The 18,299-nt window shown below is 44.5% G+C and overlaps 1 protein-coding gene across 1 annotated transcript; it reads right to left on the bottom strand.

Moving 5' to 3' along the window:
- Positions 1-2,717: 2,717 nt before the first annotated feature.
- MTRF1L (mitochondrial translation release factor 1 like) lies at positions 2,718-17,086 on the bottom strand. The gene is made up of 7 exons (XM_064169305.1): positions 16,607-17,086; positions 14,100-14,179; positions 11,434-11,617; positions 7,202-7,365; positions 6,203-6,320; positions 4,544-4,680; positions 2,718-3,797 (listed from the first exon to the last, which is right to left on the bottom strand). Exons 1-7 carry the CDS (start codon positions 16,902-16,904, stop codon positions 3,582-3,584), a joined length of 1,197 nt encoding a protein of 398 aa, XP_064025375.1. The 5' UTR covers positions 16,905-17,086; the 3' UTR covers positions 2,718-3,581.
- Positions 17,087-18,299: the final 1,213 nt, after the last annotated feature.

Here is an 18,299-nt window from a genome sequence, read left to right on the forward strand (position 1 = left end):
CGGCAGGCACAGGCCAGTGGCGGGGAGGTGGCGCGCGCTCCGCGCGGGGCGGGGCGGGGCTCGGTCGCTCGGCGGAGCTCGGGGCTGCGCTCCCGCTCGCGCCTCCCGGCGGCCTGGCCTCCCGCCCTGCGCAGCTGCGCGGTCCGGCGGCGCCCTCCGAAACCAGCCACCGGCACCGGCGCCACGCGGGTGACGTGACACCTGTCCCAGCACCGCCTGGCGCCCCATCTACGTTTGCTTGAATGAATGGCTGTGCCTGGCCCTGACTGCGTGCGCTCCTCTGCAGCCGAAGGATTTGTGGAGTCTGGCGATGGAGCGTACCTCTGGGCTCCTCCTCGTGGAAGAACTGGATTTATTTTACAGCCCAACCAACGTTAGTAGGAGTTGGCAGAGTGAGAAGTGCTGCTGGGAGCTGAGCAGCCATAGGATCTTGGATGGAAGGATCCCACGGCTGCTGAAAATATGATCTGCTCACGGTGGGCTGCATTTGTAGTCACAGAATGCACCCAGTTCAGCCTTCAACCCAGCACCGAAAGGTCAGCACTAAACCATGTTCTAAGCCCCAGGTCCACAAACCACTTAAAAACCTCTGGGGATAGTGACTTCATCACTGTCCTGGGCAGACCATGTTTGATAACCTGTTCAGTGAAGAAGTTATTTCATCATATGCAGCCTGAACCTCCCCTGGCACAGCTTGAAACAATTTCCTCTAGTCTTGTCACTTGCCACCAAGGAGAAGAGGCGGTCCCATTCCTATCCCAACCTCCCTTCAGGCATTTGTAGAGAGGGGTAAGACTTCCCCTTCTCCAAACTGAACACCCCCAGCTCCCTCACATGTTCCTCACAGGTCAGGTGTTCCAGCCCCTTCACAAGCCTTGTTGCCCTTCTTTGGACACACTCCAGCACCTCAAGGTCCTTCTTACAGTGAGGCACCCAGAACTGAACACAAAACTCAAGGTGTGGCCCTCACCAGTGCTGAGTACAAGGGGATGATCACCTTCCTGTTCCTGCTGGCCACAATGTTTCTAATACAAGCCAGGATACCATTGGACTTCTTGGCCACCTGAGCCCACTGTTGTCTCATGTTCAGTCAACCATCAACCGATACCTCCAAGTCTCTCTCCAAGACGCAGCTTTCCAGCTGCACATCCCCAGGTTTGTAGCTTATTATGGGGTTACTGTGACCCATGTTGAGGACCTGGAACTTGGCCTTGTTAAATTTCATAGAATTAGCCTTCAGCCATCAGTTTAAACCTGTCCAGATCCTGTTGTAAAGTTACCCTACCCTGTAGCAAATTAGCACAGCCACTCAGCTTGGTGGCATCTGCAAACTTACTGAGGGTGCATTCAATTCCCTCATTCAGACCACTGGTAAAGATATTAAAGAGGGCAGGCCCCAGTACCAAACCCTGGGTAACACCACTACTGACTGGGCACCAGCCAACTTTAACTCCATGAGACAACAGATCTTGAATTAAAAATCAATACCAAGTGAGAAATGAACCTTGAGTCTTTATGCAGTCCTGCTTGCCATGACAGGGCATGGAGGTAACTCTCAAGATAATGAAGTACACTTTGTATGATGCAGTCAGATGCCAGTTTTGGTATACCTCCTGCTCCTGTGAGCCTCTTGCCAGAACCACAGGATATCTGGCTTTTCTCACACTGATCAGAGGCTGGCCACTTGCAAGATAACAATACATGCAGTGTCTGTGCAGGAGCTAGAACAAGAACAGGAAGGCTGTGAGCCAGGCAGGATCTGGCCAGCCAGGCCACCGGCTGAAGGGTCAGGGAAGGTCTAGGGTGACAAAGATTTGAACACTTATATTAGTTTCATGCGCTAGTCCAGTGTTCAGCCATTGCTGATGGCCCTCATTTGTTTAGGGGAATATGAACCTGAAGTTAGAAGGGATCACAAACTCTACCCATCACTTGGCAAGAGATAGCCTGGCTTCAGGTGAAGTCAAGAAGACTTGTGACAGGTGCCCTGTGTCATCTATTTACAGTATTGATCTGCTAGGAATAAAGAATTCAGTTCTAGTTTCTGCTCCAATCACCATCTAATTATTTTATACACAAAATACATCCTATTCTTTTTTTGTGCCAGTTTGAAATTGCAAATCTAGACCTAGGTCTCACATATACCAACAGGAAACGTGCATGCTTCACCTTATGCATACAGGCACTCCTACATCTGAAGTTAATGCATACATCCTTAATTTAAAAATAGTTATCATGGAGTATTTCCTAGAAAACAAAGCTCAATAAAGGTATCAAATGATTCTATGTGGGTTTTTTGTCATGTATTGGTTCAAACTGCAGTCTCAAATCCAGTAAAAGACAAAATAAACTGATACCACTAAGCTGATTTTTTTATATAGGATGTTTAAATAATGCATGTCTATAAGCTAACTGTAGAAAACTTTGTTCTAATTCTATTTTTTACACTAATTAGAAGTCTGAAAATAAACACTTCTATATTCATGGCAACATTTTTCCTTAGCTTCCAATTTCTTATTTATATTTCAGACACATTCTGTGTATACACACATGCATGTATACAATATGTGGTAGGATAGTGTGGCATGGAAGCTGCAGGTTTTGAATTTGTTATGTATATTTGGGATTGTAAAGTAAGGGTTAAAGTCTAAAGTAATGAATTAAAAATAAGGGCTCAAAGTCTTCTTTACGTACAGATATGAACATGTGCACATATATCAGTAGATTAGAAAGGTTAAAGTTTTAATCTGCTTTCATAGATCCAATGTTTTAAGATGCTGTTAAAACAGACAAAATCACTGAGATGCTCTTCATGTCCAACTTTAAGAAAAATCAATAAACTGGAAAGTCAATTAAAAACATAAGAAACACTGACCTGAAGCCAAATAGAGATTGAAATATCAGTCAAACAACATTGCAACAATAATTTTCACTTTTGACTGAATAGCAGAAACAGCCTTTTGAAAAACAATTCATACAACTTGATGCTTGGCTTCCACAGCTTTCTTTGGGGTTCTTTTGGAACACAGGATATTCCTAAGAAATTTCTGTCTTTATTACTGAGAGCCAAAAGGCCATAATACCATGAAGAAGACACACTTTGATGCCCTCTCCCATGCCACATATAAGCAATTAAGAAACCTGAAGATAAGTAGTGGAGTAGTTTATTTAACACTCTCTTAGAGTCACTCAAAATAGGATTTTTTTGTTCTCTGAAGTAAAGTGATTCAGTTTGAACTGAAGTTCAAACTTGTTTAAATGACAACTAGAACTAGCTCATTTTTAATGCATACCTTTCAGGAGTGGTGTATCAGTGTCTTCTCAATGCAGAAATTTAAGAACTGCACTTTCTTCTGTCAGATTTACTTTTCAAGTGGACTGCTGCAGCAATAATGTCTCATATAAAGGTACTAACATCTTTTTCTCAGCAAGCAAGAAAACTGCTTTATCAGGCACGTGGAACCAAGTTGTGGTGTCTTTCATGATCCAAAAGGCAGTTGTATTTTCTAGGTGAAGCTCCAAGAAACCACTTTGCAGACGAAAGTCTACACTTGTTGTAATGGGATGACAAAAAGCCACACTCAGGATAGATTGTTTTTTTCAGTTTCTGAAATAACTTCCATTAAAGATTCATAATCAGCATATGAGCTCAGAGTTTGTATCATTTCATCTAGCATTTCTTCCCCTAGCATGAAAGACTCAATATGATGCACTGATCTGCTTATCCTGTGGTCAGTAATCCGGTCCTGTGGGAAGTTGTATGTTCTGATCTTCTCCGATCTTCCTTTTGTGCCAATCTACCAAATGAAAAGAATTAGGATGAAATACTGATTAAACATCTAAAGTGAAGGCTTTCTCCTCCTCCTATGATTATCCAAAATTTGTTATAGATACACAGTAGTCAGATCAGTTCAGTAGTTCAGAGAATGGCAACGGTTGGAAGATACCTCTAGAGATCATCAAGTCCAACCCCTCCTGCCAAGAAGGTTCACCCAGACAAGGTCACAGGAACATGTCCAGTCAGGTTCTGAATGTCTCCAAAAACAAAGACACTCATCCCACCTCCAGGCACCCCACTCCAGAGCTCCATCACCCTCAAATTAAAGAAGTCCTTCCTCATATTTAGATGGAACTTCTTATATTAAAGATTGTTCCAGTTATCCCTTGACCTGTCATTGGATGACACAGAAAAAAGACAGGACCCATCTCACTGACACTCACCCTCCTGAAGCCAGGGATAGGGCAATTTTTCCTCAAACACATAAAGGAAGGATTTAATTGTATCTTCTCTTAAGATTATTCTGGTTCTGCATGCTGTAATCCAGTTTGTTTCACTACATTTCTAGAATTTACAGACTACTTGACATTTTAAGTCTGGCTAATACACAACCTCTATCGATGAAGCAGAATGTCATTTTTAACCCCTCAAGTTCTTCATGGGCCCCTGTTACTGTGCATTTCCACTTACTATTTGCAATTCAACATGGGAGTTACCCCAAGAACACACTTGTATAGTACAATATCTTTACTAGGTGAAACTTACTTGAATTTTTCGAACACTGTTTCTTTTCTTGGTTTCTTCTTCCAGTTTAGCGCTGTATAGTTTGGCATATAGCATCTGCATTGCCTTCTCTTTGTTTCTAATTTGTGATCTCTCTTGCTGACATTCAGACACAATCCCTGCCAGAAATATCATGGCATTTAGAACTTAACAGTTACATACTAAATTTATTATGTTACAATAAGCTGTTTCTTTCTTCAAAAGCCCAGGATTATCAATGTCTAATGGTACATTTTGGAAGAGAATTGCAGGCTGAGTTGTATGTGTGCTTTAAGCCTTAAGATAGGAAATTTAATGTGATATGTTGGACAACAGGTGGATAATGAAATACAAGATATGTGATGTGATCTGACTTACAGAAGACAACCTTAATACTTGAAAATTTTGGTCACAGTACCACAAAAATGAGGACTAAGGGAGCAGTAAAACATGAGATAGTGAGTACATACAATATTAGCTGTATTTACAAAAGTGGGCATAATTTTCTTTAAAATTAGTGTAGTTTCTCCCCTCCCTCCCCCCCAAAGCAAACAATTCAGATTAAGATGAAAGGAGTAGATTCAGATTAAGGAAAGATCAGGAAGAATTGCAGGAAGACAGCACAAGCTAAGCTGTCTTTGGATTTATTTTAAGTAACTCTGGTAAGGTTATATACTATTACTTTATAAAATAATGGTTATTTTTTTTGCATCACAAGAAAGGTCTATAAAAAGAGTCAGTGTGAGAGAAATAAAAGAAGTAACACAACAACTACAAGAGAGATCAGGTGGAATGTGAAAAGCTACCAAAAAAACCCTGCAATCTACTTTAAGATTTCTGTAACAAACACTAATAACTGCCCTCAGCAGAAGCTATGACCATTTGCTGGCTTTAGTTTGTGGTTGCTTTTTTTACCAAATAGACAGGCAATCCAAAACTTTTTGAACCTTGAGTACCTTTTTGTCACCATATCTTGAACAGAATTCTACCCTCTCCACTGCATGATGATAAAGAGCCTCTGGGATTGCCCTGAGGCTGTAAAACCTGACTAATGCAGGGAAGAGGAAAAGTAAAAAGCAGTGAGAGTCGAGGAGGTGTTGTGGACTGCTCAAAGGGAAGTAAAACGATTAAAAAAGATACGACAGCAAAAACAAGGTAGTACTTGAGGGTGTATCTTATGCCTCCTACATTTCCTAACTGGAGCTCTAGGGATGAATCTCCTAATTATATGTGCAGTCTATGGGAAAGGAGCCAGCAGAAAAATGGAAGCTGGCATCCTGCGCAGGCTCTGCAGTTAAAAGAAACATTTTAATACAGAAGTAGAAAAAAATATCTTTTAGATACTAGTCAAGAAAAGGCAAATCATCAGATTTTAGCCTGCTCAGTTTTCAGTTTCTTGTCCATTATTAGAAATCTTAAACACAACTTTTTCATAGAAACTGAACTGGAAGCTTTTAGAGTGGGAAGCTTACCCACTGAAGCCAATGGTTTTCACTATTGCAAACTGAAGTGAGTGTAAGACAGTGCATTTAGAGTACTATAAACACACATGAAGACTACATGAAAACTCTACTGCTGTCCAGGTTTGAAAACAAACCCATTGTTACAAAAGAAATTCTGATGGCAGTTTTACAATCTTGTACTAAGTGAAAACTGAAGCACCTGTTGGGATATGGACTATCCTTACAGCACTGTCTGTGGTATTGACATGCTGGCCTCCAGCTCCACTGGCTCGCTTTGTTTCTATCCGTAGATCTTTTGGATTAATTTGCAGCCTCATCTGTCGTGGCAGACAAAGAAAAAAAGAATAAAACAACACATTTATGTTTGTGCTTTCTAGACAGATGTCAAATGTGGTTTATTTTACAAAGCACAATCAAGAAGATCACACCTTTTAAAGTTTATGAGTCGTAGCTTGCATCCACTTATAAACATGATAAATACTTATAGTCAGGTTGCAATGTGACATGATCGAAGTCAGAAAATAAGACAAATAGTAGCTTAAAATCATCCCTTAGCACTAATCTTTCCCTCTCTTCTGAAAGCTCTGCACCATCTTCCTGCAAGAGCTAATCAATATTTGAATTTGTCCAGATGTTTTCCAGATAAAATGGAACTTATTCCCTTGGCTAGCTCTGGAATGGGGCTACGGTCCCTGGGGAGAAGGAAAGAGATAATTTCCAGAGAAAATGGGAAAGAGTAACATCACTGAAAAATTGGTAAATGATACAAAGATCACAAAAGAAAAAATACTGAATTATTAGCCAGTTGTTTTAAGACAAACAGGGCGAGAATGAATTACCACACACAAGCTTTGGAAGCTGAAAGCGAAGACACTACAGAAATGGGGAAGGGGATGTGTTAAAAGAAATCTCTGTGAGCTATTTAACTCAGTCTTTTGTTGCTTTAAAAAAAAATTGTAAGGTATTCACAGTGAATTTTCAGGTTAGCTCTCTTGAGGCTATGAGGAAATCCAGAAATTCTTTATTTCACCTCTCCAGAAAAAAATAAACAAACAAATACAACTCTGTTTAAAGCTAAGATAAAAAAAATACAAAGAGAGGATACCAAGACAGACTGAAAACACTTGGGTATCAGCAATACAGCACTGATCAAATACATTGTTCATGGCAAAGTCTGTTACGCTAAGACAAATACTACCTCAGTGGGTTGGGGTAATATTGCAACAGTCATTGTGCTGGTGTGAATGCGCCCTTGTTTTTCTGTCTTTGGCACTCGCTGAACACGATGCACTCCCCCTTCAAATTTCATGTGCTTGTAAGCCTCAAGACCAGCTATACTGGCAACTGCATGTCTCAGGCCACCTTAAATACAGAAGAAAAACAGTTGTAAAACTGTAACAAAACCTGTTGGTACTATCTTCTTAAACTTATGAATTTACCACTTAAAACCTCGGCAGAATTACACTGAAAATGCAGGAAAAGCCAAATGAACACACTCACCAAAAACAAAGCCAAAAGAACACACTCACCTGATGCCTCAAGTGAAGCACTGTTGTATCATTTTTTAAAGTCCAATTTGATTTTTTTACACACATTAAAGGACTGTCCACAATCCATGTACATACATGTAAATATAATAATGTACTACATGATTATGGCCAATGGGATGAGATTGAACAAGGCTAAGTGCAAGGTTCTACACTTTGGCCACAACAACCCCAAGCAGCACTACAGGCTGGGGACAGAGTGGCTGGAGAGTAGCCAGGAAGAAAGGGACCTGGTGGTTCTGGTAGACAGTAGCCCAAACATAAGCCAGCAGCATGCATCCTGACCTGTATAAGGAACAGTGTGGCCAGCAAGACAAAGGAGGTTATTCTTCCTCTGTAGTCAGACACACCTTGAGTATTGTGTCCACTTCTGGGCCACTGAATTCAAGAGAGGTGTTGTGGTACTGGAACATGTCCAGAGAAGGGTGATGAAGCTGGTGAGGGGCCTGGAGCACAAACCCTATGAGGAGAGGCTGAGGGAGTTGAGATTGTTTAGCCTGGAGAAGAGGAGGCTCAGAGGGGACCTCATTGCTGTCTACAACTACCTGAAGGGAGGCTGCAGCCAGGTGGGGGTTGGTCTCTTCTTCCAGGCAACCAGCAACAGAACAAGGGGACACAGTCTCAAGTGGTTCCGGAGGAGGTCTAGGCTGGATATTAAGAGGAAGTTGTTGACAGAGAGAGTGATTGGCATTGGAATGGGCTGCCCAGGGAGGTGGTGGAGTCGCTGTCCCTGAAGGTGTTCAAGAAAAGACTGGATGAGGCACTTAGTGCCATGGTCTAGTTGACTGGCTAGGGCTGGGTGCTAGGTTGGACTGGATGATCTTGGAGGTCTCTTCCAACCTGGATAATTCTATGATTCTACAGCAGAACTCTGACATCAGTATTAATTTTATGAAAAGACCAAATTTTGAACACCAACTTCAGAAACTACATCATCTTTTATTGTTAGTTCAGAGCCTTATCTTTCAACGGGAAAAAAAAAATTCTCTAACTAAAGGATGAGTATTTTTCATGTGCTTCCTCTTAAATGGTCTCCTCTATGCATCATACGAGTATGGGGAAAAACTGGAGCCCACTCCTGAATGAGGTGGGTGACAGCAGATACAGACAAGGCAGAATTACTGAATGCCTTCTTTTCTTAAGTCTTTACTGCTAAGACTGACCCTCAGGAATCCCAGTCCCTGGAAGCAGGAAAGTCTGGAAGAGGGAAACCTCTCCATTAGCTTAGGAAAATTGGGTTAGAGATCACTTAGACAAGTTGGACAACCTTCAATCTATAGGCTCTCATGCAATACACTCCTGTGTTGAGGGAGATGGCAAATTTTACTGCTAATCAACTCTCTACTGTTTTTGAAAGATCATGAAGAACAGGAGAGGTGCCTGAGGACTGGAGAATACCAATGTCATTCCAGTCTTCAAAAGGGCAAGGAGGAGGACCCAGAAAATTACAGGCAAGCCAGCCTCACCTCCATCCCTGTGAAGGTGATAGAACTGTTCATTCTGGAGGTCATGTCTAAGCATGAGAAGAAACAGAACGTTATCAGTAGCCAGAAAGGATTGAAGAAGAGGAAATCATGCCTGACTAATCTCATAGCCTTTGATGACAGCATGACTGGTTGGGTAGATGAGGGGAAAGCAGTGGATGTTGTGTACCTCAACTTCAGCAAGTCTTCTGAGGCTGTCGCCTGTAAGGTCCTCATAGATAAGCTTAGGAAGTGTGGGTTAGATGAGTGAGCAGTGAGGTGGACTGAGAACTGACAGAACAACAGACATCACAGGGTTGTAAGCAGTGGTGCAGATTCCAGTTGGAGGCCTACAGCTCATGGTGTCCCCTGGCAGTCAGTGCTGGGTCCAGTCTCCTGTTCAACGAAGGAATAGACTGTATTTTCAGCAGCTCTGGGGACAATACAGAACTGGGAAGAGCAACTGACACATTAGAAGGCTGTGATATCCGCACAGGCTGGAGAGTTGTGTGTAGAGGAAGCTAATAAAGTTAAATTAGGCCACCTGTGGAGTCCTGCACCCAGGGGACAAATAACCCCATTCATCAGTACAGGTTGGGGATTGACCTGCTGAAAAGCAGCTCCACAGAGAAAGACCAGGCATTCCTGGTGGGCAACAAGTTAACCACCAGCCAGAAATATGCCCTTCTGGCCAAGAAGGGCTATAGTATCTTAGAGTGCATTGAGAAAAGTATAAGCAGCAAGTTCCCCTCTTCTCTGCCCTTAGTGGCCGCATCCTGGAGCACTGTGTCCAGTTCTGGGCTGCCCTGTTATGACAGACAAAAAAAATACTGGAGAGAGTCCAGTGGAGGGCAAGGAATATGATTAGGGGATTGGAGCATCTCCTTTTATGAGGAAAAGCTGAGAGACCCAGGGTTCTCTAACCTGGAAAAGGGAAGACTGTGAGGGGAATCTTAGAAATATCTAAAGGATTATGAGGATTGGGCTGGGCTGTTTCCAGTGACACCCTGCGAAAGAACAGAGGGCGATGGGTTCAAACTATAGCACAGGAGGTTTCATTTGAACTTAAGGAGAAACTACTTTGAGGATAATGGAGAACTGGAACAGGCTGCCCAGATATGTTGGAGAGTCTCCTTCTCTGGAGACATTCAAAACTCCCTTTGACATATTCCTATGCAACCTGATCTAGGCAAAAACTGCATTAGCAGAGAAGTTTGACTAGATGATCTCCAGAGGTCTTCTCCAATCTCTACCATTCTATGATTCTCTGCACTTCACAGCTCATATTCTCCAGAAGACCCAGTCTTCCCATCTCCTTGCACTCAGCTCCATGCCTATCTTATGTGAGCTCTAAGGCTCATGAGAAATGATCTAACATATTAACTAGGCAATTAACTATGCCACTTGTAAAAAGCTTTTGACAGTTTAAGTGAAAAGATCTCAAAATGAACAGAAAAAAATTTAAAAAAAAAACATCTCCCCCCCCCAAAAAAAACCAAACAACAAACCACCAAAAGTAGCACTTCTTATATAAACAGTGTGATGGGATAGAGTAGATCCCTTCCCCAGTAAAGTAAATTCACTACAACTCAGAATTTTGGGGAGTCAGAGAAAAAAATGAAATTGTATTTTTGTGTTCTATTGAAACTAAACATAATAGTATAAGAAGAACAAACTACTACAGAAATATAATAGCCTTAAGTAAGAGGGGGAAGGGGTCAAGCAGCAGCGATGCAGTAAAGCAGCAGCAGCTGCCAAAAGAGCACCAGGGGATGATAGCAGCGGGTGCAGCAGAAGCAGCAAGGGGAAGATACAAGTTGTGCTTCCTGACATAAGCTTCTGATGCTCCAATTAAATTATATTAACTTATCCATTGTTGCCATTTTAAGGCCTATCTCTGGAACGTTCACCTCTCTTCTCAGAGACTCCAATACTCTTCCACTTCTAAGTTTCTCTGATCCCATTTTTTTTTGTTTGAGCTAGAAATCTCGCTCAAATGGGCAGAGAGGCAGTAAGGAAGACAAGAAATGATCCATAAACACTAGAAACATTAGGTAACTAAGCAGAACAGTATATCCAAATAAATATATCTGCATTCTGTGTTTGTAAAGAAATAAAGCTAAAATAACATATCTGCACCACTTTCTTAATTTTCTTCCATTAAGTTTCATATCTACTTTTTGAAACTACTGAAAGACATACTATTTTCTAGCACTTTAGTATTTTGGCAGTACTTCTCACATGGAATTTTCTTCTTAAATACAGAAGCTGAGGAAAACTGTATTCAGATATTAAAACAATATTCTGCTTCTAAAATTAAGTTAGTGCAAATTAGCTTCCTGTAGTCAGGATGTTCAAGTGCCAATGGACATTTCAACTTAAATTGAAAAGCTACAGAGATCAAGTATCTTTTGACTGACCTATTTCACTGGGAAAGTATTCTAGTATTTCAAATTTCCACTTCTTATAAGCAGCATATCGTTGATACATATCAAATATCTCTGAGGTGAACAGCATGGCTTCCTGCCCTCCAACTCCAGCGGTTACTTCCATGACAAGATCACTGTCATCTGTTTCTTCTGGAGTAATCAAAAGCAACACTATCTGTGAATACAAAAGCACGCAGTAAGATTTCCCTCTGACACTGCTACCCACAACTGAGATAGCATAAAACACCAGAGAAGTCTGTAACTCATCTGGGCTAACTTCTCCTGCATTAATTCATTGGTTGCCCAGCCAACAATCTTCTTGTGCTTCCTGCAGGTAGCAGTCAGCGAGAGGTGAGGAGGCCAATGGGAGGATTCCTTGTGTCTGTTATGCATCATAGGAGCTACATACATCTCTCTCAAGCCCTACAAAACTTCACAGAGGTTTTCACCTGTCAGGAACACTGTGACACTCCAACACCACAGGATATAAGCTGGTTCTTGTAAAACAGCTGAGCATTTCCTTCCCACCAGCCTCCCAGTCTCAGCTGCAGAGCTAAAGAGGTATGGATGCTCAGGAGGATAGTTCTTCAACAGCTGAGCTGTGCTGTTCATTTACTTAAAAAGTGAGAACCAGTCTTTTATCTGTAGAAGAAAGATGCACTAGAACCAAAAATATCTACCAAAATTTTGCAGGAAAAGTATTTGCAAATGCTTTTCAATCACCTTCTTTTATTAGCAGTAGGTGATGTTTCTTTCCAAGAAAACTTCTTTTGGCAAAATCATTAGCATTTGCAAAAATACTGTTGTTACTGTTGTATCATTAACAAAGGAGGAAACAGACGAGATATTTTACAAACAGCTGGAGGCTGTCTCAAGATCAGATCTTGTCCTTGTGGGTGACTTTAACCTGCCAGATATCTGCTGGGAACTTAATTCAGCAGAGAGGAGGCAGTCCAGGAGATTTCTAGAGTGCATGGAGGACAGCTTCATGACCCAGCTGTTAAGTGAGCCTACTAGGAGTCAAGCTCAGCTTGACCTGCTGCTCTCCAACAGAGAAGGGCTGGTAGGAGATGTGGCAGTGGGAGGCTGCCTAGGGTGTAGTGATCACGAGTTAGTGGAGTTTTCAATATGCAGGGAGGTAGGGAGGCACCGCAACAAAACCTACACCTTGGACTTTCGGAGGGCAAACTTCAATTTGCTCAAGAAACTTATTTGCAAAGTCCCCTGGGCAGCAGTCCTTGAGAACAAAGGGGTCCAGGATGGTTGGACCTACTTTAAACAGGAGCTCTTGAAGGCACAGGAGCTGGCAGTTCCCATGTGCCGAAAGATGAGCCGGCGGGGAAGGCAACCAGCCTGGATGAGCAAACAGCTCCTGAATGAATTGGGGGAAAAAAGAGGGTGTAGGTTGCTCTCTTCTCTCAGGTGGCCAGCACCAGAACGAGAGGACATAGCCTCAGGCTGTGCCACTGAGAGAGTCATTGGACACTGGAATGGGCTGCCCGGGGAGGTGGTGGAGTCGCCGTCTCTGGAGCTGTTCAAGGCAAGGTTGGACGTGGCACTTGGTGCCATGGTCTAGCCTTGAGCTCTGTGGTAAAGGGTTGGACATGATGATCTGTGAGGTCTCTTCCAGCCCTGATGATACTGTAATGTGACGATACCATCTGCCTTATGTTACCACCAGTAACACTGAGAGTATGTAACAACATGTGTAAAGATCGGTACTTTGAGGTTAAACAACATAGACACTACGTAGAACTTTGTGATGGTTTGGGTGTTCCCTGCCCCCCACACTTTAGAAATCACCCAGACTAGACTCAGCTGGCTCTGGAAATATGAATGAAGCTTATATTTACAGCTAGCATAATACACAAGCAGATATTTACAGGATATACAGTTATAGACAGAAATAGACAAGGGAAAAAGGTAACACAGAAACATAACTCCCCTCCCAAAAACCTGAGTCCCCAGGAGGGGCTCTCAGCCACCCCTTCACCTTCCCCCTGCCCCTCTCAACCTTACCCCAGTCCCAAGGAAGAATGGAGGTGCGGCCAGAGGGTTAGGAAGCAAAGTGGGTTAGCCCAAAATGGAGGATGAGGTTAGAGAGATGCAGCTCAGCCAGCAGCCCCAGCAAGAGTGATGCTGAGTGTGTTATCTATGTTTTGACTTATGTTTTTATACATCTCAGCAAGCCTATGAGTGAAGTAGACATCACCATTGTTTTCCTTTTACAGCCTGTAATCTAGTCCTTCTCACCAAAACATTCTAGCCTGCTTCAAACTAGCACAAACTTATACAACAGAGTTGTCTAATGTAGTTACATAGTATTAAACCTTTTCTTCTTTTTTTCAACAGCACTAGGGTGTGATACTACAAAAGCTCAATGTTTCCAACAGGTAAAAAATTGGAAATGCATAGAGGTACACCCTTGCAGGGTCAAATACAACACCTTCAGGTACAAGTAGACACTTACAGACTGTCTCTATACCTTCTGCATTTTCCATTTTCCTTAGATAAGAGACATTAGTTGAGGAGCACAACTGGCAGTGAAGGTAGGAGTGGAAGAGTTTATCATATACATCCAATTTTGATGAGGAGACAATATGGCTTTGTTAATTTAAGAATTATAAGGAAATAGAGAATTTTAAAGGGTGCCTAACCTGGTGTTTCAGTGCAGCTACCTCTTCTTCACAGGAGGCAATTTCCTTTTCTGCAAGCTTCTGGAATTCTTCACTCTCATCTGGAATATTTGAGTATGATTAATCCTCAGACTTGTATCAGAGCCACTGTCACAGTATCTTCTGAAAAATAGCCACATTAAGAACTTACTCTGCTAAAAAAAAAAAAACACTGCATAAAAAACCTTGACACATTAAACCTGCCAGAAAATGAGATTAATAATACAATCCATAACAAAGATTTACATATCTAAGAGTGATAGCACAGGTTGCTCAAAGAACTAGTGGTGTCCCCTCTTGGAGATACTCAAAAACTGACTGAACACAACCCTGAGTAACTTGCTGTGGGTAATCATGCTGGACGATGATCTCCAGAGGTCTTTTCCCACATCAGCCATTCTGTGATTCTAAGAAATTATATTCTGTATTTCAGTGGGATAAGAACATCAAAGGATTTAAAGAGCACAGCAGCCCCAAAACTGACACTGGTCACTAAAAAGACTATTATCCCTATCACTGTATGCAAAAAATTGAAGATAGTAGGAGTAATTTTAAGTATTTTACCTCTGTCAATTTATTCCAGAACAACTTCTGGAAAACTTCTAAAACATAACTAAAAAGAAAGGTATGGAATATATAAGAGTGAATTTTACTTCTAGAGTACTACTTGGCTGATCAGCATTAATGCTTTACAATTAAGACTTGTTAGTTTCAGTATGTTAAAATGTTCCTCAATCATATCTGTGTGCAACCTGTTCCAGGCACAGGACCATGACTTTTAAGAAGTCAAAGTGCAAGATCCTGCATCTGGGTCTGGCCAATCCCAGGAATAAATGCAGGCTGGGTACAAAACGGGTTGAGAGTAGCTCTGAAGAAAGAGACTTGGGTATATTAATTGATGAGAAGCTCATCATGAGCTGGCAGTGTGCTCATGCAGCCTAGAAAAGCAAATCATATCTTAGGCTGCATCAAGGGGAGTGTAGCCAGCACATCAAGAGAGGTGCTCTTATGAAACCCCACCCTGAATACTGCATGCAGTTCTGGCGTCCCCATCATTAGAAGGACACAGAGCTGTTGGAGTAAGTCCAGAGAAGAGCCACAAAGATGACACAAGGAATGGAAAATCTCTGCTATGAGGATAGGCTGAGGGAGTTGGTGTTATTCAGCCTACAGAAGATTCCAGTCTGCTTTCCAATACCTGAAGGGAGCCTACAGGAAGGCTGGAGAGGGACTTTTCATAATGATGTCTAGCAATAGGACAAACAGGAATGGTTTAAAGCTGAGGGAGAGTAGGTTTAGACTAGATCTTAGGATGAAGTTCTTCACTATGAGGGTGCTAGACTCTGGAATGTGTTACCCAAGGAGGTTCTGGATGCCTCCCCCCTGGAGCTGCTCAAGGTCAGGTTGGATGAGGCCCCAAGCAGTCAAGTGCAGTTGAGAGGTATCCCTGCTCATGGCGGGGAGGCTGGAATACAGGATCTCTAAGGTTCCTTCCAACGTAAGCCATCCTGTGATTTTTCACCACTATCCTTGTACAGAACTTCTTCCTCATGTCTTATCTAAATCTACCTTGAGCTCTGTGGTAAAGGGTTGGACTTGATGATCTGTGAGGTCTCTTCCAACCTTGGTGATACTGTGATACCATGCTCCAGTTTAAAACCACTGCCCCTTTTCCAGTCTGAGACAGTGGAGAATAAACAGAATGACAAAACCCCAAAATACCCTTTGCTTTCAGATAGCATCTGCCATCTCCTCCAGTCACAGTAACTGGCTGCAGGTAACACTCTTGATTAATCAGTATTTAGCAAAATAGTAAGCACTGAACGGTCTGGCAAACATTTCACGACCTAGTGAAAGTGTCCTGACCTTAAAAGGACTCGTTTTCTGCATTTGGATTTCTAACTACTATCAAGGTGAAATTCGATCCAGTGTAAAAACCACTCAGCACCACTAAAAGAGTGCAGCTAGCAGAACTCAAGGCTGGATCACAGCACCAAGGCAGCACAAACAGATGCTTATATCTACGGCTGCTGAAACGGGTGCATACAGGCAGACCGTCCTGGGCTGTCCTGACTGGCAGAAAAAGCCCCACAGACATTTAAAAGTTTTCTGTCCCCGATTAAACTACTTTTATTTTGCATGAAACTGATGCTCTGACACAGCTCTTCTTTAAAGCATCAGCAGCTCCCACACCGGTAGACACCTGCCCAGCTGACACTGGCTTGCACCCCAGGCTCTCTGCTCAGACGGCCTGCTTGCTTTCACTCATGTAAGGCGACAGGGAACCGCCCGGGCCTTCCGCGGCCGATTTCAATCCTCCCGCGCCTCACCGCCGGCGCCGCGACCGCCCTCACCGGCGCCCGCGTCACGCCGCCCCCTCCGCCCGCCCGCCCGCTTCACGCACTCCCCAGTCGCGTCCGTGCATGCGAGTCGTTCCCACCGCCACTCCCGCCAGGTGGCGCCACAACGGCCTTCGCCGCGCCCCGCACCTTGCCTCGCCAGCTCCCGCGTGTCCCGCAGCTCCCGCTCCTTGTCGTGCAGCCGCTGGATTCGCGCCGCCAGCTCCGGCCCCGCCCCGCCCCGCTCCCGCGCCTCCAGCAGGCGCCGTAAGGAGGGGGTGGCGAACAGCTCGTCTAAGCTGGGCCGGGCGCTCAGCCTGCGGCGCGCCTGCAGCAGGCACGGAGCCACCGCGCTGCAGCCGGCCGGCGCTGCTCGAGGGCTCCGAGGTGACACGGCGACGGGCCGGCGGCCTTGCACCACGCGAAGAGCCCGAGAGAGCAGCCGCATGCCTGGCAACGGCGGAAGCTCGGGCGACCTTATGCGCCAGCCCTGCCGGTGCCGGAGACTTCCGAGCGTACTCAGCCAGCTCCGGGTTTCCGGAACCTGCCGAAGACGCGCGGCGCCGGTATCAGGCGCAGTCGGAAATCATCACGGCTCTGCTGGCGGAAACGGACGAAAGGTTTCGCCTGCTCTCGGTTCGCGGGGCTGTGTCCTGGCGCGGAAGCGCTTTGATTGGCCAGCGCTGGCAGGTCGGGCCACGGGGCGGGCCTAGTGCCGGCGGGGCTGCATCGCACTGCCAGGGGCGCCACCTGGTGGCCCGCGGCTGTGCGGCTGCAGGTCCCAGGGGCTCCTGCCCATCGCGGGAGTGGCGTCTGTGTGGTTGTCCTTCAGTCGGACTCCTCTCAGGAAAAAGGCCCAACCCCACGCACACCGCCTCCCCTGCTCACCATACCGCAACTTCAGAGCGTGGCATGAGCCTGCGGGCCCGCGTCACTGGGCGGTGTAGCATTTTATGCTGCAGCCAGCCTCCAAGGCTGCTGGTGTGGAAGCAGGCATGGAAAGCTTCATCTGGGGAGTTAGTATCCAAGTTACTCCTAAAGGTCTTTTCCTCTCACTTTAGAACAAAATTTCAGAATTGAAATCCCTGATGAGGAAGCTGCAAATAGACATGGAAGGATATCTCCACAGTAAAAGCAGGTACAAAACCAATGCACTTAGAAGAGAAGCACTGTCGGAAGACGACAAAAGGGCACTTCAAAGAGCCCTTTTACATCAGGAATTAGTGGTGAGACGGAAAGACTGGCCCTTACGAACTGCAAACCTGAGTGCAGTGCTGCTAAAACTGGAGGGCTGGGACGATGCAGTCCTTTGGTAAATGCAAGGTGATGATTTGACAAATGCAATCCGGCATACAGACAGGTGCCATAATAGCCTTGTTTCACAGTATCACAGCATCAACAAGGTTGGAAAAGACCTCACAGATCATCAAGTCCAACCCTTTACCGCAATTCTCAAGGCTAGACCATGGCACCAAGTGCCACGTCCAATCCTGCCTTGAACAGCTCCAGGGACGGCAACTCCACCACCTCCCCGGGCAGCCCATTCCAGTGTCCAATGACTCTCTCAGGGAAGAACTTTCTCCTCACCTCCAGCCGAAATTTCCCCTGGCACAGCCTGAGGCTGTGTCCTCTTGTTCTGGTGCTGGCCACCTGAGAGAAGAGAGCAACCTCCTCCTGGCCACAACCTCCCCTCAGGTAGTTGTAGACAGCAATAAAGTCACTCCTGAGCCTCCTCTTCTCCAGGCTAACCAATCCCAGCTCCCTCAGCCTCTCCTCGTGGGGCTGTGCTCAAGGCCTCTCCCCAGCCTCGTTGCCCTTCTCTGGACACGCTCAAGCATCTCAA

Source organism: Pogoniulus pusillus, chromosome 31, assembly GCF_015220805.1.
Source record: "Pogoniulus pusillus isolate bPogPus1 chromosome 31, bPogPus1.pri, whole genome shotgun sequence".
Classification (NCBI taxonomy): domain Eukaryota; kingdom Metazoa; phylum Chordata; class Aves; order Piciformes; family Lybiidae; genus Pogoniulus; species Pogoniulus pusillus.